We start from the raw sequence: 23996 nt of genomic DNA on the forward strand, positions 1-23996 counted from the left end.
AGCAAAAATAAGTGCTTTGATTATTGTTAACTATTAGGAACTTGGTTACACATCAGTGTTGAATGGCCAAGGTACAGTTGGTTTTCATTATTTGTGAATTCACTCACTAGCTAAAATGTATTTGAAACCTCAAAATCAATACTGGCAGCACTGATGCTGTACAGGTACACTTCATTTTATTGTGCTCCGCCTTAACTGTGCTTCACAGATGTTGTGTTTTTATTACAAGTTGAAGGGAAGACCCTCCACCAGCAAAAAGATAACTTGCTTTGTTGTGGTCGTCTGGAACTGAACCCCTAATGTCTCCGGGGTATGCCTGTAAATAAGTGTCCTTTTTGTGGTCTTGTTTTAGTGCCATGCTTTTTCACATTTTAATACTTTTTCTTAGTGATTTCACTGTTTACGTTAGCCCCCAAGTGTAGTGCTAAAGTGCTGTCTAGTGTTTCTAAGGACTGGAAGGCTGTGATGCGCCTTATAGAGGAAATATGTGTCAGGGTTCATTCAGAAATGAGTTCATAGTGCTTATGGCTGTGAGTTAAGTGTTCATGAATCACAGTATATATTAAATAATACGTCTTTAAGCAGAAATACACATAAAACAAGGTTATGTATCTATCGGTTGATAAAAATACTGTGACCAGAGGATTTTAGGAACCTAGCCCTGTGTTTTCCGTAGGAGCAATGATTCAGTATTTAATAATTCAGTGTTTGTGGCAATTTTATAGGACATAACTACTATAAATAATGAGAATTGACTCTGTTTTTAGTGTTAAGTTTAAAAGTCATGAAACTATCTGGATAGTTAAGAAATATTTTGCATTTCTAATTACATTTGAAATATTGTGACCTCAGGTATAATTCAGGCATATACCTGGCTTATAGTTAGGCATTTGTAGTTTCTTCCCATTCTTGTTGAGTTGATCATTTCTTTTCAAGATTAGAGAATGGTAATTTTTTATTTGATATTAACACAAAATGTTTTTGTTTTTGTTTTTTTAAATAGCTGGGTGTTTCCCTTAGCAGTTTGGGAGCTATACCAGCAGCAGCATTGGACCCCAACATTGCAACACTTGGAGAGATACCACAGCCACCACTTATGGGAAATGTGGATCCTTCTAAAATTGATGAAATTAGGAGGACCGTCTACGTTGGCAATTTGAATTCCCAGGTAACTAATTTAGAAGAAACTGAGTGGTAGGACCTCATACTCTTTTGCTCTTCTAAAAATCATGTTGATTGATAAAGTAATATTTATCTGATTTTTTTTTAAAAAAGAATATACTTTACTAAAGTGTTACTTTGTTTCTTCAGACAACGACAGCTGATCAACTACTTGAATTTTTTAAACAAGTTGGAGAAGTGAAGTTTGTGCGGATGGCAGGTGATGAGACTCAGCCAACTCGGTTTGCTTTTGTGGAATTTGCAGACCAAAATTCTGTACCAAGGGCCCTTGCTTTTAATGGAGTTATGTTTGGAGACAGGCCACTGAAGTAAGAAACCCTAAACGAAGACATTTTAATGATTTTGAAAATCTTTAAGTATTTTTCATGTAATTAAGGCTTGTTTTTTCTTTTTAATAGTAATTGGCAATTTGTGGAAAGGAAGACTTTGTGTTAAGTATAAATGAATACCTGAGATACTTATCATTTTAGTCTTTAAGGTTGTATTTGAAGACATCTAATTTCCTGTATTATAAGGTCATAATTTAATGTTAGCATTATTTGTATACGTTACGTAATGATCGTAGGTCTTTTTACATAAGCTTTTTAACAAGTCAGGTTGGTTTTGCATTCTGACTAAACTAATGGATAATTTAGCATATGGGTTGAACTTTAGTAATACAATAATAAGAATTTTGGTAAATCCAAAATCCCAGGAAGAAAATGATATTAAGTACTCAGAAATATTTTAAATTATACATTTTGAGTTTAAGGTTTGCTTACATCCATTTTTGCAAAATGAAATATTGATGTAGTCTGTCAGATACTCAAGACAGAAAGTCTGTCTCAGGCAGATTATTGAGGTAACAGTTTTATCTGAATTTCGTAGGTAATTGCCTTAGTTCTACAGTTTTATCATGATTCTGCTATTAAAGGATAAATAAATGTTCTTAGTAAATTGCTTGTTTTCTCAGTGTGGAAGGGGTACAGCGAGACACACCAAATTCATTTATGTGCAACAGAGAAACCACTCTTGACCTAGTAGGAAAAGAGTTTTAGTAAATGTCTCCCAAATTCAAAGCTGTGTCTGATTCAGCCATGGTCCAGGGTTGATTAAAATGGTGCACATAATATACAGCTTCCCCTTCATCCTTCCAGGGTGCAGAGGTTATCAACAAAATCTTAACTCTAAGAATAGAAATGATTTATTGTGATATTGGTGTCAGCATTTTAATTTATTACAATTCTAAGCTGTGTGGAAAAGCACTTGTCCTTGTCTATTCGAGTTGTTAAAAAGAAGTCAGCTAGGGTTCATTTTTGTTTCCCTTGCTTTTGGCTATGTTAGCAAGAGATGATGGCAGGTGGGAATGAGATTAATCATGGTTTTCAGGTTGGTTTTGTTATTCTGTATTTAGCTATATTCTTAATGTTGCACTCGAGATGTCCATTTATAAATACGTGTATCATGTAAACATTTGTTTCATGTTTTGTAAAATATGGTGTGCATTTGTGATATGCTAATGTTTTTAATTTAGAATAAATCACTCCAACAATGCAATAGTAAAACCCCCTGAGATGACACCTCAGGCTGCAGCTAAGGAGTTAGAAGAAGTAATGAAGCGAGTACGAGAGGCTCAGTCATTTATCTCAGCAGCTATTGAACCAGGTAAGGCCTTAGTGTTGTTTTGTAGGTCATAGTTTAAGATCATAGAATGTTAGAACTGGGAGGAATTGTAGAAATTATTGTTCAGTCCCTTCATTTTACAAACAAGAAGACTGAAATTCAAGAAAGAGTAAGTGACTTACTAGTGTCAAAGGTCAACGAACTGCTTAGCACAACGTTGTCTTTTCCCACGATACAGAATTGAGACACATTAGCCTGAGTTGATCAGTTTTTTATATTTTAGGGCAAAGTAGTGCTCAAAACTGGTTTGCTTAAAGCAAAGTATAAATGTTATTGTGAAGCTAAAAAAAATGATAAATATATTTAGTGTTATGATTAAGCAGATTCACTTTTCTTTTAAAGTCTTAATTTAAAAAAATTAAAAAGAGAGCCCATGATTTAGGAAAAATACATTCTATTTTAGCACGGTAAAGAAACCTCTTCAGACTTTTGTGTTGCTAACTAAAATTAAAAAATCCAATCTAAAAATGTCTAGATGGTTTACATTTGAGCAGATTTTCTAAATTAGCACTCAGAATTTAGGCTTCAATTCTAGCAAAATAAAGGATTTGAAATCACTGTCATAGGAATTACAGACATGTTATAATCGTACATTATGGCAGCAACAAAATTTTACGAACAGCTGTTTATAATCATCTGGTTTATATGTACTGCTGCAGGGTGGCTGCACTCAACGAGTTTATGCAATGACTTTCTTGGATGTTTCTGAAGGATAATTGCACAGGAGGAGGATGTACAGAGAGTAGGCCCCTTGCACTATATGTGGTACATTCCACTTGTGCCTGATTATTAACTGGGATCTTTAATTGTTCTGAGCTTACACTGCAAAGTGGTTTTTTCCTCCCAGAGTCTGGAAAGAGCAATGAAAGAAAAGGCGGTCGATCTCGTTCCCACACTCGTTCAAAGTCCAGGTCTAGCTCAAAATCCCATTCTAGAAGGAAAAGGTCACAGTCAAAACACAGGTGAGAATTTCTGCTGTCATTTAAAATTTTTTTGGTTTTGTGTTTAAAATAGTTAAGATTTCTTAGTTTTTGCCTAAATATCAGAATTTAGAAATTTCAGTAGAGTTCCCCAGGAAGTATGGTTATCATTAAATACTGCTTTCATTATAATACTATAGTTAAGAATGAAATCTTAATTAATATATGTAATTTTTATTCAATTTTCAGGTTTGAAAGTTGGTTTTCTAAAGATGCTCTGTATCTAATTTTTAAAGAGTAAACTATAGTCTTCATACAGAACTGGAAGAAACTTTTCATATTGAGGAAAGGGAACATTTATGATGATGCTGAAAATATTGCAAGTTCACACAAGGGCTGGGGAGTTACCAGATCTTGATTTCAAGTGGTTACCTATCTCCAGTACCACGAGTCAAATGGGACTCTTTAAGTCCTTGGTACTCTTGGTATTAAGTGCCTCCTTCACCCACTTTGGGACAGGGAACCCCGGAGTAATTTGCAGCTTTAGCTCCAACTATTGTATGGTGCTTACGCTCTGTGTCTGTTCTATTTATCTTACTCTTGAGCATAGCTCTGTTATTTTAATTTTTTTTTTTTTTAAATCTGTCATGTTATGTTTGGTGCAGAGTGGACCTCAAAATGTAAACTTGCAACATCATTTTGATTGGAAGTGCCATAAGAATCATGTCTAAAAGTGTTAAGTTTTATTGTCTTCTTTAAGATGTGGAGGGAGTGTTATTGGAATGTGAAAATGTATATACTGGATCTGAGCTCCGTGCTATATGTGCACACATACTTAGTCTAAAGAGAAGAGGTAAAGTGTGTGTGCATGTGTATGTGTGTAGATGTGGGGTTATTAGAAAAGGAGGGAGGGTTTGAGGGGAAGGAACCAGTGCGCTGTATGTTGAACCTCATCAGCAAGCTTAGTTTAGACTGTTTTTCTGTGATGATCAAGGTGATTGAAACAATGAGATAGGAAAATCTGATATTTTTTCTTTGACTCTAGTAGGCTACATAGTTCTTGCTATGTACTAGTGTGTACTTCTCTATTATTATTAGTTTGCAAAATCTTTTTTGGGATATGGTTTTACTGTTCTTTTCATTCAAAGCTTACAGTAAGGCAAGTTCAGATCCAAGTGAAGGAAGTTGTTTTATGTACGAGGAATGAGGTAGTGCGGCAGAAGCCAGAATTGGAGAAGGAAAGTGATATAGAACCAGTGGTATTAGATTGTGGATTTTTTCATAGGTTGACAGGATGTTGTGAATATGAAGGAGACGAAGAAAGTATAGAATTAAGCTGAGGAGTAACGGCTTCTGCTCTCACGGAAAAAAAAGACCAATGACCTGAATCTCATTTTGTGTTTATTACAAGAGCCATGCTCCAAATCTAATACATTAGTGGTTTTCTAAGACTAGAATAAAGCAAAACTTGATGATTAGCATCATTGTATCCTTGATAATCTCTGGGAAGTTTTATCAGTTGGGGCAGCTAGTTTATCCACTTGAAGGTTTTTGCTCTTTCTATCATTTTAGGAATATATCTGAATATTTTCCTCCTCCAAGGGTTAGTGGCGGGTGGGGCTGGGGTGAGAGGCTTATTCAGTCTAAAATGAAATTTGTTAATTATTCTTATTCATAGATCTAAAATGTAGATCTATCTATGTAGCATTATTAATAACTTATTCTTGGCATGCATACAATTGATCCTTTAACAACATGGGTTTGAACTGTGTGGGTCCACTTACGTGGGGAATCTTTTCAGTAAATACATGGTTCGCTCTCCATATCCACGAGCTTAGGATCTGTAGATTCAACCAACAGCAGATGCAAGGCAGTGTTTTCGATCTGCAGTTGGGAATCCACAGATGTGAAAGACCGACCATATGCATTGTTCTTTGCCATTTTATATAAGGGACTTGAGCATTTGTGGATTTTTGTGTCTGTGGGGGGTGGGGTGGGGTGTGGGGGTTCTAGAACTAATCCCCCATAGATAATAAGGGATGACTGAAGTTTTTGAGGAGTCAAGATTTTCAACTGTGCGGGTGTCAGCTGTGTGTGTGTGTGTGTGTGTGTGTGTACAGATAAATCTGCATATATACATGTATATATATACACACATACATAGATACTTTTACGTACACATTTCTTTTTGTAAGCATACACTATTTTCGTACATGGTTTATAGAAACACATGTACTTTTTACTAAGTTCTTAAAGAAATAAATAAGAGGATGAGTTCTATTTAAAGGGAAAAAAACCCTTACCCAGAAAACATTTGACTTAAGGATCTTGACATGGAAGGATCTTCCTCCACCTCCGTAGGGGAGGGCAGCCTTTCTTGGCTTCTCCTCCCCTGCTGGTGGGATTTGATACCCTCAGCTCTGGCACACTCCACTAGACCTAGCAGGAGTGGGTGCAGGCCCTTACTCTTGAAGGCCCACCCTCTCACACTTTCTGACTGTTCCCAGCTGCTTCTGAAGCTTCCCCGCACCCTGTCCCTGTCCTTCCCCTTCTTATGTTAGGAGGGAGGCAGGCATTTCTTGTCACTCGGACCTTGGCTAGAACTGGGAAGATGTGTTTCCACTTTTTGCTTCCAAATTTTTATGTGTTTTTTTTCATAGGGACAGTGTTAGAAAAGGTGGATAGTACTATAATTATTATTTTAAAGTAAGTAACCTTTACAGACCAGCATAGGAGCTATAAGACATTTTACAGTATTTTAATGAGAAACAACTGACTTACAAATGAACTTTGATGCAACATGATGGTAAGTTGCCTTTTATTCACAGTTTAATTTATAAATGCAATTTTGCATATTATGGTAAAATGGGAACTCCTAACATTAACTCAGATTTTTATCTTTGGTTGGATTGGATTTGCTCTTGATCTGAAGCTTTTAATATTCCTAGTCAGAAAACTTGCAGACAACTTAGTGGGTGAGATAGAGGCATGAAAATATTTAATGTCAGAATTAAAATATAGTAGTTATTCTTGGGCAATAACTTTCAGACTGAGGACCTATAGGGTAAGTTGCAGAGCCAAGTAATCAGTGCTTTTTATTACTTTTATATATTAGGGTCATGCTTACATTTTTAAAAGGAGTTTTTTTGCTTAAGGTTGAAAAGCACTGTTTGAGTTAAAACAAAATTATTTATATTTTTAGCAAGGTTAACTAGAACAGAAATTGTAAGACTTTTTATTCCATAGAAGCGAAAGCCCTTTAAAATATGTGGATGTCTGTAAATGGACTCAAAGTGTTCTAAGTTTTGCATTTTTGCTTTAATACTTACTACTTAGGTTATTAGTGAAAGGTTTCAACAAACTATGAATTATCTTATTAAAAATGTGTTATGAAGATAAGTGCATAGTTTTATAAGGCATATAATAGATGAGTGATTCACTTGAAAATTAGCTGTTGGAAAACAAATTTTAACTAACTGAAAATGTGTTTAAAAACAAGATTTCATTATCAGTTGAGGGTTTTCTGGAGGTTTTTCTGGTTTCATAGCATACCACAAGCATTTAACTATATGTATTTCTTTTATAGATACTTGTTTTAATTTAATTCATGGAAACATGACTATCAAGATGAGTTTTAATTACAAACATACTTGTAGAAGTTCATTTGGCCTCTTTGGAATAAATAAAGATGGAATTTAAAGTTTTCATTTACATTAATTCTTGATGATGATGTTGTGAGTTAAAGAGTTTCAAGCATTTACTCTGTGCCAGAGATTGCTAGGCCATCAGTTTTCATACAGCATCTGATGTAATCCTCATTGATAGCCCTAGGAGATGTAGGTGATACATGATTCTTTCTCCACTTTATAGATGATGAAATTTAGGCTTAGATTAAGTGACTAGCTAGAGTTCTCAACAGCTAGTGTCAGGGCCATATTATATAACTCCAGAGCTGGTGAGTCTCATAAATTTGTTATTAAAGTTGTGTGTATTGAATTTTGTTATATTTTAATACACAGTTCCTAGGATACTTCATTATGGAAAAATATCACATCATATATGCAGTTATTTCAGTGGGGAAAAGGAACCTGGAGAATTTCACAATTGAAATAACAGTTATTTTTCCTGCAAGAATTCCAGTAATAAAGGTTTCTTTTAATAGCTATGTTTATACAGTTATAGAACCAAGGCCATGCAAATCCAACATTTGATTATATCTAGCTTTAACTCATGAGTAATGATGTTTATTTTCCCATCACACTAGTACAGTTGTTAGTACTGTACTACTTATACATTCTTCTTAGCATGTATTATGACAAACAGCACACAGCAATTTATAGAAACTATTGAACTGTTAACTCCCTGTCAAGATAAGTTATAACCATAAGCAGTCATACTACATGCAAGCCTAGAGTTAAAGACAATTTATGGTACGGAAACTTGGACCATAGGGGGAAAAGTCTTCTCTACTAACTGAGCATATAATAATTAGCAAAAGAAATTTGTATGAAGCGACAATTCATATAGCTACTAGCATTATTTTACATTCTGTCTTCACAGATGTATATTCTGTTGTTTTGTAAGACATTCTCGGAAAAAAAATTAAAGAAAAAAATTTAGTAAAAGAAAGCCACATCTGAAAATACCAGTTTAAGTTTGACATAGGAAATAAGTTCTTTCTCTGTTTTTATCTTTGTATTCTGGACAATGACCTATTTGGTAAAGTTTCCAGGAAATAAATTTATTTCAGATAATTTAACTGAAGTATTATATAATATAGAATTTTAAAATACTGATATATATTTGTGGGATAGAGTTTAAATTTTTCTTATTTGATAGACGTCCTAAATTTTTAAAAATTGAAATTCTAAGAAAAAGGTTTGACATTCTAAATTTTGTTTTTCTTTAGGAGTAGATCCCATAATAGATCACGTTCAAGACAAAAAGATAGACGTAGATCTAAGAGCCCACATAAAAAACGATCTAAATCAAGAGAGAGACGGAAATCAAGGAGTCGTTCGCATTCACGGTGAGTTTTTGGAAAATTAAGGTAATATTTCTCGTGACTTCATTTGTTAAAAATTTGTTGTGGTTTAGGTTTTCAATGAGAGAAAATAAACTTTTTCCTGATTGTTTTAGTAATGATTAATATTGGTTGCCATCGATTTGAATCTGATGGCCATTATGACTCATGAGGTTTCCAGGCTACTGTACTTAATTTTGCCTGGTAATTGTTTCATTTAACAGCTTCATGTACAACTGAGTTACATATAAATTTATATGTAATGTCTTATAACTATCATAAATTGTTTTGTGTTAATTATTGATGAAGGAGAGGGAAGTGCTTTTTGGGAGTGGAATTATTTCAGTTGTAAACTTAACTTATTTTTGTTTTTAAAGGGACAAGCGAAAAGACAACCGAGAAAAGATCAAGGAAAAGGAAAGAGTGAAAGAAAAAGATAGAGAAAAAGAAAGGGAAAAAGAGAGAGACAGGGAAAAGGAACGTGAAAAAGAAAAGGAACGGGGTAAAAACAAAGAACGGGAAAAGGACCGAGATAAAGACAAAGAAAAGGACAGAGAGAGAGAGCGGGAAAAAGAGCATGAAAAGGAGCGAGACAAAGAGAAGGAAAAGGAACAGGATAAAGAAAAGGAACGAGAAAAGGACAGATCCAAAGAGATAGATGAGAAAAGAAGGAAGGATAAAAAATCCAGAACACCACCCAGAAGTTACAATGCATCAAGAAGATCTCGTAGTACCAGCAGGTTTGATATACTTTAATTTTTACCCACGGGTTTAACTGATTTCAAATGAAAACATATATTTTAACTGAGGGGAAAAAATTGTGCAAGTGGAATCAGTATAATAATATCAGACCATTTCCCTCTACTTGCAGAGTAAGTGTTTCTCTAACGGGGCTTGACACAGTATTGAACCAATTTGAAAAGTTTTAACTATCCTTTGTAATTCATTATTTTAGCCTGGTAGTGGTGGCAGTGGGCTGCTCCTGATTTTCTTGGAGGGTGGGATAGCAGGGGCAAGGTTTTTTTTAAATATAGAAGAACTGATCTCTCAGGCTTCTGTATTCCTTTGGAATGGTGGTGTGTTAAGTTTTAATATGTAAAATGATTTCTAAAGTTGCAGTGTTAGTCCTTTCTGTCATTTAAATTAATTTTTACTGCACTGTTTCATTGAGTGCATGGCATTTAAAATTTGGTTTTTTATTTGTCAATTTTAAGGTTTTGCTTTCTTTTTAGGACTGTTCTTTCAATATATTAATAGGTACACTGCCAACAGGTGGCAGCAGGTTGCCATAGTAACAGTGGCAAAATGAGGATCTTCATTGATTCAAGATTATCTAATCCTACATCCATTACTCCAGATGATAACCATGACTATAAGTAAATGGAAGTTCCTAACTTGTGTTAAACTATATATTAAAAAGACTAAAGAGTGTATACACACACACACACACACACATATTTTAGCAAGTTTTAAAGATACTTTAAACATAATTTTTCAGAGAAAATATTATCTGAGACAGGAATGTGTGTGTGTGTACGTGTACACACACACACATATATATTAAACTGTTTTTTTTTAAAAGGTCTTAGGGAGACCCAACCATTCCCAAAACACATTTTTTTTTTTTTTTAAAGATTTTATTGGCGAAGGGGAACAGGATTTTATTGGGGAACAGTGTGTACTTCCGGGATTTTTTCCAAGTCAAGTTGTTGTCCTTTCAATCGTACTTGTGGAGGGCTCAGCTCAGCTCCAGGTCCAGTTGCCGTTGTTAGTTACAGGGGGCGCAGCCCACCATCCCTTGTGGGAGTCGAACTGGCAACCCTGTGGTTGAGAGGATGCTCCAACCAACTGAGCCATCTGGGAGCTCAGCGGCAGCTCAGCTCAAGTTGCCGTGTTCAATCTTAGTTGCAGGGGACAGAGCCCACCATCACTTGCGGGAGTCGAGTCAAACCGGCAACCTTGTGGTTGAGAGCCCACTGGCCCATGTGGGAATCGAACTGGCAGCCTTTGGTGTTAGGAGCACGGAGCTCCAACCACCTGAGCCACTGGGCCGACCCCCTATATTTAACTGTTTTAATAGCTTTTTTAAAAAAATTTTTTATGCGTTTATTTTGTCTTTACATTTTTTTTTTTTAATTGGTGAATGTTGGGAAACTGTGTTTCTGCAGGGCCCATCGGCTCCAACTCGTTGTCCTTCAGTCTAGTTGTGGAGGGCGCAGCTCATCTCCAAATCCAGTTGCTGTTTTCAGTCTTTAGTTGCAGGAGACACAGCCCACCATCCCATGTGGGAATTGAACCGGCAATCTTGTTGAGAGCTCGCACTCTAACCAACTGAGCTAACTGAGCCATCTGGCCGCCCCTCCGGAAGCTCAGCAGCAGCTCGTTGTCTTCAGTCTAGTTGTGGAGGGCGCAGCTCACTGGCCCACGTGGGAATCGAACCGGCCACCCTGTTGTTCAGAGCTCGCGCTCTAACCAACTGAGCCATCCGGCCACCACTAATAGCTTATTCTTAATGCTAGTATTTGGTTAGGTAATTGCAAACGTTAATTGAGTGCTTTTACTATATTACCAGATTTTATGTCTCAGCAGTTTTTCATGACTAACCTTATTTAACCCTCACAGTAAGCCTGTCATGACTATTATATTACCGTGGTTTTAAAACATGAGGAAACTGAAGCTTTGAGGAAACTTTCCGTCTTCTCTGTACTTCAGTATTAGAAGTATACTAGCTCTTTCTCTTTTTCAGAGATTAAGTTTGAGAATGCTCTAACCAGTATATGCTACCTACTTTAAAAAACTTTCTCAGAAGCATAAAGTTGAAAGCAACAGTATATGTTAAAATGGGGCTTAAAATAAACCAGATCACTGCCATATTTTAGCACATTGAACCAAAAATTAAAGAATTAATTTAACCTCATTTACTGCGGGTATCAGTTGAGTCTTGCAACTGCATATACACTGCACAGTGTTTTTATTGATTATATGTCACACATTCTTTTGTGTTTATATGATTGTCTAGACATTTCACAACACCAAATAATGTTTTGATTCCTTTTAAATTCAGTTGAATTTATTTTTTCTGATGACTGAAATGTTTAATTTTTTTATGGCCTATTTAAAAGGCTCTTGATATTTAAGAAAGTTCAGATGTTCACGTTCATTCCTAAACATATTCTTAATAACTCCTTGGGTCTAGAGAATAAATGCTGACTAATATTAGTTCCTAAAGGTTCAGCAGTTTGGAATGTTTCATGCTTTTGGACGAGCTTGTTGAAGAGTTACAATTTCTCTACTTTTAGCATTTTTCTGCTTTTAAAGTGCTGTTGATTGTTTAGTAAATGGGAAATATTTTAACTATTCAGAAAAATAGTCTGCTTAATATTTTTATTTCCAACATTGTCTCCTAATCTACATTTTTAAAGAAAATTTTGGTATTTAAAAAATGTTTGGGGCCGGCCAGGTGGCTCAGGCGGTTAGAGCTCCATGCTCCTAACTCCGAAGGCTGCCGGTTCAATTCCCACATGGGCCAATGGGCTCTCAACCACAAGGTTGCTGGTTTGACTCCTCAACTCCCACAAGGGACGGTGGGCTCTGCCCCCTGCAACTAAGATTGAACACAGCATTTTGAGCTGAGCTGCTGCTGAAGTCCCAGTTTGCTCAGTTCGTTGGAGTGTGTCCTCTTAACCACAAGGTTGCTGGTTCGACTCCCACAAGAGATGGTGGGCTGTGCCCCCTGCAACTAGAAACGGCAACTGGACCTGGAGCTGAGCTGTGCCCTCCACAATTAAGATTGAAAGGACAACAACTTGACTTGGAAAAAGTCCTGGAAGTACACACTGTTCACCAATAAAGTCCTGTTCCCCTTCCCCAATAAAAAAAAATTAAAAAAAAAAAAGTTTAATGCCTGAAAGCTACTATCAGTAAAGGTGAGTCCAAGAAAGGGAAGAAAATATTTATTGAGTACCTATCTTGTGCCGGACACTATGCTTGGTACTTTACTAGTATTATCCTAAATCCTCCTAACAACACTGTAAGGTTTGTGTTATCTCCATTTTCCAGTTGGAAAAACTGAGATTCAGATTAAAAGTAATATGACCCCAGTTGTGCAGCTGGTAAGGTGTGGAACTAAAATTTAAATCTAATTCTAACCAATTCAAGTTTATCATACAACTGGCTGCTTTTTCTCAAATAATTGATATTCTAGGTTGCTGCCTATCCAGTCTTAGCTCTCATTATCACCAGCTGGTAGTTATTAGATATCCACCTGTACATAGTGCTTTCTGGATATACAAGTAAAGTTACACTGGTCAAGGCAGGGCCATTTCATGTAAACTGAAAGTCTGGAATATACTGACTTTCTCTTGCTATGAATAAGTAGTTAAGGTTTTTTCACTGAGCTATTACAGAATAGCATTGATTGAATAGAATATTGTTGTCTAAGTTCCTCATTAGGAAGTATAATTTTGAGGTATTCTTGAAATAAAATTGTACTGGAGGAGAGAGAGAGCCTTAGGTAGAGTTGGAATTGACTTACTTGTGTTCTAAAAGTTTTTGAGCTTTTCGGTTTTAACATCTGCCATATATGCCCACATCTGAGCATTATTTAGGTTTTGATTTTATAAATGAAAAACATAGACAAAATGTTTCATTAATTTAGAGTCAGTATACTGAGGTGGTAAGAAGAACTTCAATTCTAGAAGACTTGATGCTTTCAGCTATGTGGTCACTAATTATCAGCTTTTTGTGAGACTGATCATTGGATATATCAGTCGTTTAATAAATACATCCTCATACCTCATCTGCTGAATTACGGATATCTTGAAATTCATTGTTTCTAAGTTGACCACCCTTAGAAATGAAGTACTTAAGAGTATGCATATTTGCTAATATGTTAAGCAAACTAGTTTTTAATAATAGTCTAGTAATTATTTTTTACTTTGTTATATTTAAATCCCAGGTTTTAAATATTTTACTTATATCTAAGCAACTTGTGTACTCAATTTTAACTTAATAGAACAACAGCAATGAAATGGTAGGAGATTGGAGAGTAAAGCAGTTTTTCCTAAGAGGAATTGATGTAAATACTTTTTTAGAGATCTTCTAAGTACTTAGGTCTAGAAAATTCACACTTTGCAAGCCAACTTATCTTTCAGCTCTTGAAAAGGCCTTGTTACCTTGCTATAAAATAATCCACAGTGGGGCAGCAAGGAGCTAGATGCATGACAAAGGATCTTCTGATAAGCAAAACATGGTTTAGATGCTAAGGAAAAACATATTTAACTTGCTTGAGAGATTCTGAAACATCCATTAATATTTTTTTCTATTCAGGAAATTATTGTTCAAATGAACTAGGTGAAATGAAGATCCTCTAACCTTTCTTATGTGAAATCTTTTCATCAGTCTGTAAAATTTATGGTTCATAATTTGACCTGTATTAAAATTAGATAATAGAATGTGCTCAAAAATGACGTAAGTTTAAACTGGCCTCTCTGAAGAATACTATTTACTTGAGAGCATTAAGGAACCTTCTACTTTTGCATATTTGAATTGCCCTTTATTTAAATTGCTGTTTTTTTTATCTTGACTTTCAGGGAAAGGCGTAGGAGGAGGAGCCGGAGTTCTTCCAGATCCCCAAGAACATCCAAAACCATAAAAAGGAAATCTTCTAGGTCTCCATCCCCGAGGAGGTAGGTTGAAAGCATGTGCTAAAACTGAGGAGGAAGCAGGGGAAAGAAGTTCCCCCTTCAGTCTTGTTTTTAAACTTTATATTTTGAGGCTGTAAAATGTAATACGTTTGGATGGTTCAGAAATCAAAACAGTATAAAAAGTTATACATTGATAGGTCTTAATTTCCACTTACGTGCCCATCTACTCTGTCCCCATAAATAATGACTTTATTTTTTTTTGTATGTCCTTCTAGTTTTGTACACATACAAGATGAGGATATATAGTTTTTATTTTCATCTTTCTTATACAAAAGGTAGCATAACATATACACTGTTGTTCACTAGCTGTTGTCACTTAACTACCAGATCTTTCCATATTCATCAGAGAGAACTGCTTCATTCCTTTTTACAATTGTATGGATTTCCGTTGTGTGATAGTACCTTAGTTTATTTAAGCATCCTGCAGTAGAATGGGTTTCCTTAATTTTCCTATTACAAATTATACAATGCTGTAATGAATAGCTTTGGACTTACATCATTTTGTAGTGTGCAAGTATGTAGGAAATTTTTCCAGAAATGGTAATGTTGGGTCAGAGGATAAGTGCGTTTGCAATTTTGAGGGCTATTTCCATATTGCCCTCCATAAGGGTTGGCAGCACCTTGTACTTCAACCAGCTGCATATGAGAGTCCTGTTTCCCTTTAGCTGTGTCACGTTATATAATCAAAATTGTAGAATTTTTTCCATCTGATAGACAAAAAATGGTACCAACATAGAGTAATTTTAGTTGCATTTCTCTTAAAGGTAATAATCTCTTCATACAGAGATTGAAAGCCATTTGTATTTCCTTCTCTGTGAATTGTCTGTATACTTTGCCTATTTTTCTATGGAGTCTGTTTTTTACTATTTTCAAAAAGAAGCTCATTTGGTATTAGGGAGCTCATTCTTTAGTAATTTGATTTCATCATTCCTAGTTTGTCATTTCTTTTTAGAAATTGTTTATGAAACTTGATTTTACAAATGTTTTTGATATTTATGTAATTTAATCTCCAATTTTCTTTCTTATATGACTTCTAGATTTTGAGTCATAAATTTAAAAAGGTCTTTTTCTATTGCAAGGTTATGACTAATTTTCACATTGTTTCTTCTTGTACTTTTATGGTTTTATTTTTACATTTAAATCTGATCCATCAGGAGTTTATCCATTTGGTGCATATGGCTTATGGGTCCAATTTTATTTTATTTTTCCAAATGCTTCTCTATTGTTATATTTTTCCAAATGCTTCTCTATTGTTATAATACCATTTATTAAAAACTCAGTTTTTTCTTGGGACGGCCGGTTAGCTCAGTTGGTTGGAGCGTGGTACTCTTAACAAGGTTGCCAGTTCGATCCCCACATGGGCCACTGTGAGCTGCACCCTCCACAACTAGATTGAAACAACTACTTGGAGCTGATGGGTCCTGGAAAAACACACTTAAATAAATAAAAGTAAAAAACAAACAAAAAATAAACCTCAGTTTTTCTAACACTAGTTTGATATGTTGCCTTTGTCATGTACTAAATTTTCTATCTGTTGGTGTCTATTTCTGGGCCTTCTGTGCTGTTGGATTGGTCACTGTCTCATGCTTTTAGTTATTCATATTGTACCGTATTTCTTAGTATCAGTAAGGCCTGTTCTTCGCCACACCTCCATTGTTCTTTTTTGAGCCTTGCTGGCCATTGCATGTTTATTTTTCTATTTGAGCATAAGAGTCAGTTGTCTAGGTTCTAGAAGTAAAACCTATTGATGATTTACTACAGTTGTATTACGTTTATTAGAGAAAGTTGATAAGTAGCTTTATTAACAAATAAAGCTTTGTGATGGTGAATCTTTCTATCCAGGAACATGATACATCTTTCTGCTTATTAGGCCCATCTTGAGTGTTTTCCAGTGTTGGTTTCATGTAGATTGTATGTATTTCCTAGGTTATTTTTACTTTTTTGTTGCTGTTGTAAATGAGGTCTTTTCTTTCATTATGTCATCTAATTGGATGTTGAGTTTCTACATAGGAAGGTATTGATTTCTGTATATTTATTTTTTCATACAACTAACTTACTGATAAGTCATAGTTTTTCAGTTGGTTTTCTGTGGTTTTTCTAGGTATAGAAAAGAGAAATTTATAAAAAGCTTTGCCATAGTGTAAGGAACATATTTCCCAGCTGGGGTCTTTTGTTTATTTGCTTGTGGGTTACTGTTTTTAGGTGAGAATAATGGAAGGCATAGGATGCTATAGAAATGGCCATATTTGTATTTTAAAAAAATTGCTTAGGAAAGTCAAAACTTTTCTCAGGGCGGCTGGATGGCTCAGTTGGTTAAGTAGCGCGAGCTCTCAACAACAAGGTTGCTGGTTCAATTCCCTTATGGGATGGTGGGCTGCGCCCCTGCAACTAAGATTGAAAACGATACTGGACTTGGAGCTAAGCTGCGCCCTCCATAACTAGATTGAAAAACGACTTGGAGCTGATGGGCCCTGGAGAAACACGCTGTTCCCTAATTAAAAAAATAAAATTATATATTAAAAGAACTTTTCTCAGTTGCAAACTTAGACAAAAAGATATATATTCACAAGGTGTCACTCCCTCCCCTATTCGACTTACCTTGTTTTCCCTCCACCTTCTGTAAGTTACCAATTGTTTATTTTAGCCTTCCTTTCTTTTTGCAAAATTAAGCAGATACATATACTTGAATTTCTCCTTTCTTCACAAAAGACAGTATATAATATATACACTGTGTGTGTGTTGGGGGGGGGCAGTGACTGTATCAAGCACCACCTTCACCCTGAGTAACTTTTTAAAATGAGAAATAATTCACATCATAAAATTTACCGCTTTAAATGTGCAATTCAGTGGTTTTTCTTTGTATGTTCACTGTGTTATGTAACCATCACAGCTACTTAATTTCAGAACGTTTTTCATGTCAAAGAAAGCTCATACCCATTAGCAGTTATTCTCCATAGCTCCTGAGAGCCACTGATCTATTTCCTGTCTCTGTAGATTTGCCTCATATAATATGTGTGGTCTTTTGTGTCTGTCTTCTTTGAATGTAATGTTTTTAAGTTTCATGCATATCGTAGCATGAATTATTCCTTTTTATGGATGAATCATATTCCAATGTGTGGATGTAACCATGTTTTATTTATACATTCATTAGATGATGGATATTTAGTATTGTTCCCATTTTTTGGATATTATGAGTAATACTGCTATGTACATTCTTGTACAAGTTTTTGTGTGGACCTATGTTTTCATTTCTCTTGGGTATATACCCAGGAGTGGTAATTGTTGAGCCACAGTTACACTCTCTTTATCTTTTTGACAAACAAACTGTTTTCTAAAGTAGCTATGCCAGTTTACGTTCCTGTCAGCAAAGTACAGGGTTCCAGTTGCTTCCACATGCTCACTGACACTTGTTCTTGTTTGTCTCTGATTATAGCCATTCTAGTGAGTGTATAGTGGTGTCTCATTGTGCTTTTAATTTACATTTCTTTCATGATTAGTGATGCTGAGGTTTTTATTCCCTGTGCTTATTGTCCATTTCTGTATCTTTGGAGAAATGTCTATTCAAGTTTTCTGTCCATTTTGAATTAGGTTGGTTTTTTTGTGTTTAAGTTGTAGGAATTCTTATATTCTGGATATTAATCCCTTACCAGATACATGATTTAAAACTATTTTCTCCCATTCTGTTGGTTGTCTTTTCACTTACTTGATAGTGTCCTTTGCACAAAAGTTTTTAATTTTGATGAAGTCAAATTTATTTTTTCCTTTGTTGCCTTTGCTTTTGGTGTCATATCCAAGAATTCATCGCTAAATTCAATGCCATGAAGATTTCACTTATGTTTTCTTCTAAGAGTTTTATAGTTTTAGCTTACGTGTTTAGGTCTTTGATCCATTTTGAGTTAATTTTTATATGTGGTGTAAAGTAAGGGTTCAACTTCAGTCTTTGCATATGGATGTTCAGTTTCCCACCACAATTGGTTGAAAAAGTTGTCCTCTTCCCATAGAATGGGTCTTGGCACTTTTGTAAAAAATCATTTGACCATACATGTGAGTTTGTTTTTTGGGCTTTCTATTCTGTTCCATTGGTCTGTACAAGGTGTGATCAACTAATATGGTAAAGGTTTAAATAAAAATTTTTTTTTACAGTAAAAGCCATGGTGCCATTAATCCCCCTCAAACTACACCCACCCCCCTACATCAAACACCTATCCCATCGTTCTTGCCACTTTCTGAAGCAGTTCTGGAATCTTCTGTTGTGTCTTTAGTTCAGCTGTCATGACTGCCTTGATGTCCTGAATTGATTCAAAACATTTACCTTTCATGGTCATTTTCACTTTGGGGAAGAGCCAGAAGTTGCACAGTGCCAGATCCGGTGAATAAGGTGGATGAGGACACACCATAATGTTTTTATTTGACAGAAATTGCCGTACCAGAAGTGAAATAGTTTTACATATTAACCATTTTGAATTAATTCCAGACATCCAGGCAACCACAACAGCGCAACTAAAGACACTTTCTACAGAGGACTTCCAGAACTGCTTCAGAAAGTGGCAAGAAAGATGGGATAAGTGTGTTAGAAGCGAGGGGGAGTACTTTGAGGGGGATTAAATGACAATGTGTCTTTTATAGTGATAATTCTTTGAGTACTCTTGTCATGTTAACAATATTTAAGTCTTCTGTTCTATGAATATGGAATGTCTTCCCATTTGTCTTTATTTCTTTCAGCATTTTTTTCTCCTTGGTTAAATTTATTGCTAAGAATTTTCTTAGGAATGTTGGATGAGGTTGTTTTCTTGACTTGAGGAGTTATGTGTAAAGATAAACATACACAAATATGTTGCAAATGTATTTTCTTGATTTGTCATTTTTCTTTTGAATATGCTAATAGTGTTGTTTTACCTTGCAAAATTTATGTAAGGCAAATCTTTTCTTTTATTGGACCTGAAATTTGGTTATGGTTAAAAAATCATTCCCTTCACTCACATTATAAAGAAATTTGACCTTATATTGTTTCATTTGAAAATCTTAGGTCTTCAGTCCATTTGTATTTATTAATTTATATGGAATGAGATATGGATCCAATTTTATCGTTTAATCAAATAATAATCCAGTTGTCTCCAAACCTTTTATTTATAAATGATCATCTTTTCCCTAGTGATTTGAGATGCCTGCCACCTTTGTTATACTAAATTTTCATATGAATTTGGGTTTGTTTCCTAAGTGTCTTTATTTGTTCCACTGGTCTTTGTGTTTATTTTTAAACTATTCATAATTAAGAGAAGAAAGTTTAGAATTCCATATTAGTATTAACTATTTTGAGTAGAAGCTATCTGTTATGCTTCTGATGTGAAATGCATCATTTTTCCCCTCTAATATTAAGGGTCTGTTATTTTTATAAATAGAACTTGATCTTTCTGTCTTCTGCTTAACTTTTGCTCTTGAATTGCGGGGTTTGTTTGTAATGGTGAATGCTTAGGGCACATGGAACAATAGGTTATTTGAAGTTCCAATTTTCCTAATAGTCATTCAGTCTTACCTGGGCGCCATATCTCATTCTTTATCTTTTCCATTCCTTTGTGGTAATTCGTTTTTTGCTTTGAAAAGGTGGGTTAAAAAGTTATATTTGGTTTTATTTTATCCTAATTACAGTAGATAAATAAATCTCAAAAGTTTCAAAACTAATTGAAAATACCAAATTGTGTTTTATGTGAATATAGGAGGCCTCTGTGAAAATAACTTGTGTATCTTTAAAAAATAATTAGGGTGCGGGTGGAGTAGGTTGGATTATAGGTCCCATTTATGTTACTTGGTCAAACCAGGTTACTGATAGGCTTATTTACAATGCATTAGTGTTAGATAAGACTATATTGTCAACAACATAGCAGGTCTTTAATTTCTTAAAAGTTAACTGACATCAATATTCTTGTAGCAGAAATAAGAAGGATAAAAAGAGAGAGAAAGAAAAAGATCATATAAGTGAAAGAAGAGAGAGAGAACGTTCAACCTCTACAAGGAAGAATTCTAATGACAGAGATGGGAAGGAAAAATTGGAGAAGAACAATACTTCACTTAAAGTAAGCAACCGTCATTCAGTGTTTAGGTTTGGAATAATTAATAATTGAGATTCTTTATTGTGTAGAAGAAATTTTAGGCTAAAATAGTTCCTTGCGGGCAACAGCATCTTGTATGTTTTTGCTATTCTTTCATATTTGTTAAATTGACTATCTTTTAAAACTAAATTTTGAATTGATAAGAGCTAACTAAAATTGAAACAATTACATTCCTTCTTTTAGAAAGTCAGAATGGCATACAATAAGAAAATTTTTAGACTGTCTACATGTAACAAATATATTTGATTTTATGCTAAGATTTCTACTCAATGCCATTTTCTTCAGTGTATTTGTTTCAGCAAATGTGACCGACGTTCTTTCATTACTGGTTTTGTACTATATACTGAAATTAGGTTTGTTGAATTAGAATGATTAATGGAAAGCCAAATTTCATTGGGTTATTTTATTAACTGTTCCACTGACCATTTTAAGAGCTTGTGAATTATGTTAATTCCCTTATACTGGTAAAATTTGTGTTCGGAAATTAGTTACAGTTTTGTTACTCTCATACCGATAGAGGTTTATCATCATTGTCAATAACATTGATCACATGCGTCTCGTGCGCACTCAGTATGTGCCAAGCACTCTGCTACATGTTCTCATTTAATTCTCCCTTCAGCTAAGGGCAGAATTTGGACTATTCTTGAACAGTCTTTGTTGGCAGGAAGAGAGACATCCTTTTCTACATTCCCTTATTTTTGCTTCTTTGGTATCCAGATTGTAAATCTACCCTGGCATCTTTGGGAGCTATTTTACTCTTTCAGCAGACCTGTCCCACTTTTTGAAGTCAGTGAGCAGCACTTACTGAACACTTCCTTAGAATTTCTGTTCATCTATTTCATTCTAACTTAATTTCTATGGAGTATCCATCTTTTATTAGAAATACAGAAGACATATTGACACATGTTTGTATAACCTATTTATGTGAAAAGGTTATGGGAGAAAATATCCGGGTTTATTAATTCAGAAAAGATACAGTTACATATTTCAGCTATAAGCAGATGTAGTAGCAGGTAACTCAAGAAAAATAATTAAATGTTTATCTTCACATTCATTGCAGGAGAAAGAGCACAATAAAGACCCAGAACCCGGCGTGGGCAAAGAAGTAGATGACAAGGATGCACCGAGGACTGAGGAAAACAAAGTACAGCAAAACGGGAACTGTCAACCAAACGAAGAAAACCTCTCCACCAAAACAGAAGTGGTATAGGACCAACGGATGCACCTCTAAACACTCGCTGGAATCACATCCAAAGCTTTTAATTCTCTTAAGTTAAACAGTGAAGAAATCCAGTTGAGCAAAAAGATAGGAGCTAACAGCTTTTCTAGTTGTTAGGTGACTTTGGCCATCTTGTTACTAAGAAAATAAAGCATGGACATCATGAAAGTAACATATGTTACCCAAACTCATCTTCTAAAATCTGTACATTTCCATGGTGGCTGACACACTTGTCATGTGGTTTGTTAGTGTTTGCCAAGAAACATTACAAATAAATGGGACAAGGATACAAATTTGTACTATCCATAAAGACCGGAGATAAGCATTGGAGGCTCTTTTAAAAAGTGCTAGTTAATGAATTTTGCATTGTTTTACCTTTTTTTTTTTTAATTTCAATATATGCAGATTGATGATGTGCTTGAAATCGGTGCAAATATATACCCACCCTTGTCAGTGCAGAATATGTAAGAAGTTTTAACATTTACTTCACAGGATTTATAGTGATTGTGTTAAATTCTCACTATTGTGTTTTCTTTTCCTCACTGTTTAGGACAGCAGTTTTCCTTTAAGATAGTGTTACATATTAAATTGCTTAAATAAGTGGATTAAAAAACAACTGATGATGCATGCTACTACTGTTCTTTTTCAAAAGGAAGAACAGCAGCTGTGTTTGAATACTAATAACAATGCATTAGTATTCAGTGTTTAGAATCATTGGGTTTCCCCACAAAGTAAGCACTTCTTTTTGAACTTTTCTTGACATTTCCAAGCTTTATTATGAATAATACTGCAGTGTGTATGGTCAGCTGTAGGTGGCAAAAGTGTCATTATAAAAAGAAAACTGGGTTTTCAGAATGGGCTATGGGAGCACAAGCTGAAGCTTTAGTGCCTTCTACAATGCGGTATACTGTTTGCTAGAATTTTATATGTGCTAGTCATTCTCAGTTCATATGGAATTTAGATGGATATTCCATTCACTCCTGCAGAGAAGTGTGCAAGTCATATGTCAGAAGAGCTTCTTAGTTCTAATATGAGAGGGAGGTCCTGTTTTCAAGAATGACTTTAGAGCTTAAAATGACAGTGCAGTTTTGGGACCATCAGTTTTATACTGTGATTGAAAATGAAACCTGTTCTTAATTTACTTAAAGCAAACCGTTTAGTTGTCTACATTGGATGGCCTTAATTATTACCTCTCAATCATCTTCTCATAAGTGATGTTATACAGAAATTGTACTTATAGGAGAATATGTGAGGTTATTTGTTTTATGTTTAAGCATATGTTTACTTCAGTTTAAAATATAGGTCATCCATTATTCTTAGATTCACTTTTTGCAGAAAGTATGTAAGTAGTAAAAGGACAACATTGCTAATACTTGCCCCCAAAACCGTAACTGATGGTGTCAGAATTCTGTTCATTATTGTTATATTTCCAGAAAACTTAAACCTTTTAATTAGTATGTTACTGAAAAATCAAGTATAATTATTTTAATGCACTCTAATACAATCAAATTACTCAGTTGCCTTACCTCATGGGAAGTTATTTATAGATTTAAAAAGCTAAGTAGCACATCAATTACTTGGTTTCAACTTGAGTTTTCTTTTAGTGTTAATACTATTGAAACTTAAGTATTTGGTGGAGAATGGAAATTCCCTTATTGCAAGTAATGAAGCCTGGTTTGATTATGAAGCTGCTTAATTACTCTTCATGTGTCCAGAATTACTGTGGTATTTTTTTTCTTTTTGTCACTGTGTACATTAAAAAGTTTGAAAATGCTTTACTATGTAAAGTATAGATGGTCATTTTAATCATTCAACCACATACGGTTGGCTGGTAAACAGCTTATTCTGATACAAGAATGCTTGGTGCATATGGAAAGATCGTGAAGGAGTGTGTCTTGCATCAACAGCTGTCTTATTTATGATATGTAAGTAGAATAGAGCAAATGTTTGAATCTTTGTTATTTTTAGTACCATTTCTCTAATAAAGCTAAGTATTTTAGAGGAAAGTATTTGTTCATGCATTTCAAACAGCATCTTAGTGTTACCCTGTTCTTATTTTAGTTGCCATAGAAATTGTTTTGACATGGAGAGTGCATGTTTGTGTGGTGTCTATAAAAACAATCATTTAAAGTTTGAGTGTTTTCTTGTACTCTGGACTCTATTAAATGTTTTTTATGT

At 34.8% G+C, this 23996-nt stretch overlaps 1 protein-coding gene across 5 annotated transcripts in view; it reads left to right on the top strand.

The window, feature by feature from the left end:
* Positions 1 to 23479, top strand: part of SREK1 (splicing regulatory glutamic acid and lysine rich protein 1) — a 43051-nt gene extending 19572 nt beyond the window's left edge. For 2 of the 5 annotated variants that reach the window (XM_033110223.1, XM_033110225.1), the window contains 9 exons: positions 1004 to 1168; positions 1312 to 1490; positions 2696 to 2826; positions 3692 to 3806; positions 8674 to 8793; positions 9165 to 9527; positions 14379 to 14474; positions 20422 to 20563; positions 21660 to 23479. In XM_033110223.1, the coding sequence (XP_032966114.1) occupies positions 1004 to 1168; positions 1312 to 1490; positions 2696 to 2826; positions 3692 to 3806; positions 8674 to 8793; positions 9165 to 9527; positions 14379 to 14474; positions 20422 to 20563; positions 21660 to 21809 (1461 nt within the window). In that variant the 3' untranslated portion in view covers positions 21810 to 23479. Of the gene's footprint in view, positions 1 to 1003; positions 1169 to 1311; positions 1491 to 2695; positions 2827 to 3691; positions 3807 to 8673; positions 8794 to 9164; positions 9528 to 14378; positions 14475 to 20418; positions 20564 to 21659 lie in introns of those variants that run through there. The other 3 variants (XM_033110222.1, XM_033110224.1, XM_033110226.1) reach the window with 2 other exon arrangements.
* Positions 23480 to 23996: the final 517 nt, after the last annotated feature.

Source organism: Rhinolophus ferrumequinum, chromosome 7 (genome assembly GCF_004115265.2).
Source record: "Rhinolophus ferrumequinum isolate MPI-CBG mRhiFer1 chromosome 7, mRhiFer1_v1.p, whole genome shotgun sequence".
Taxonomy (NCBI): Eukaryota; Metazoa; Chordata; class Mammalia; order Chiroptera; family Rhinolophidae; genus Rhinolophus; species Rhinolophus ferrumequinum.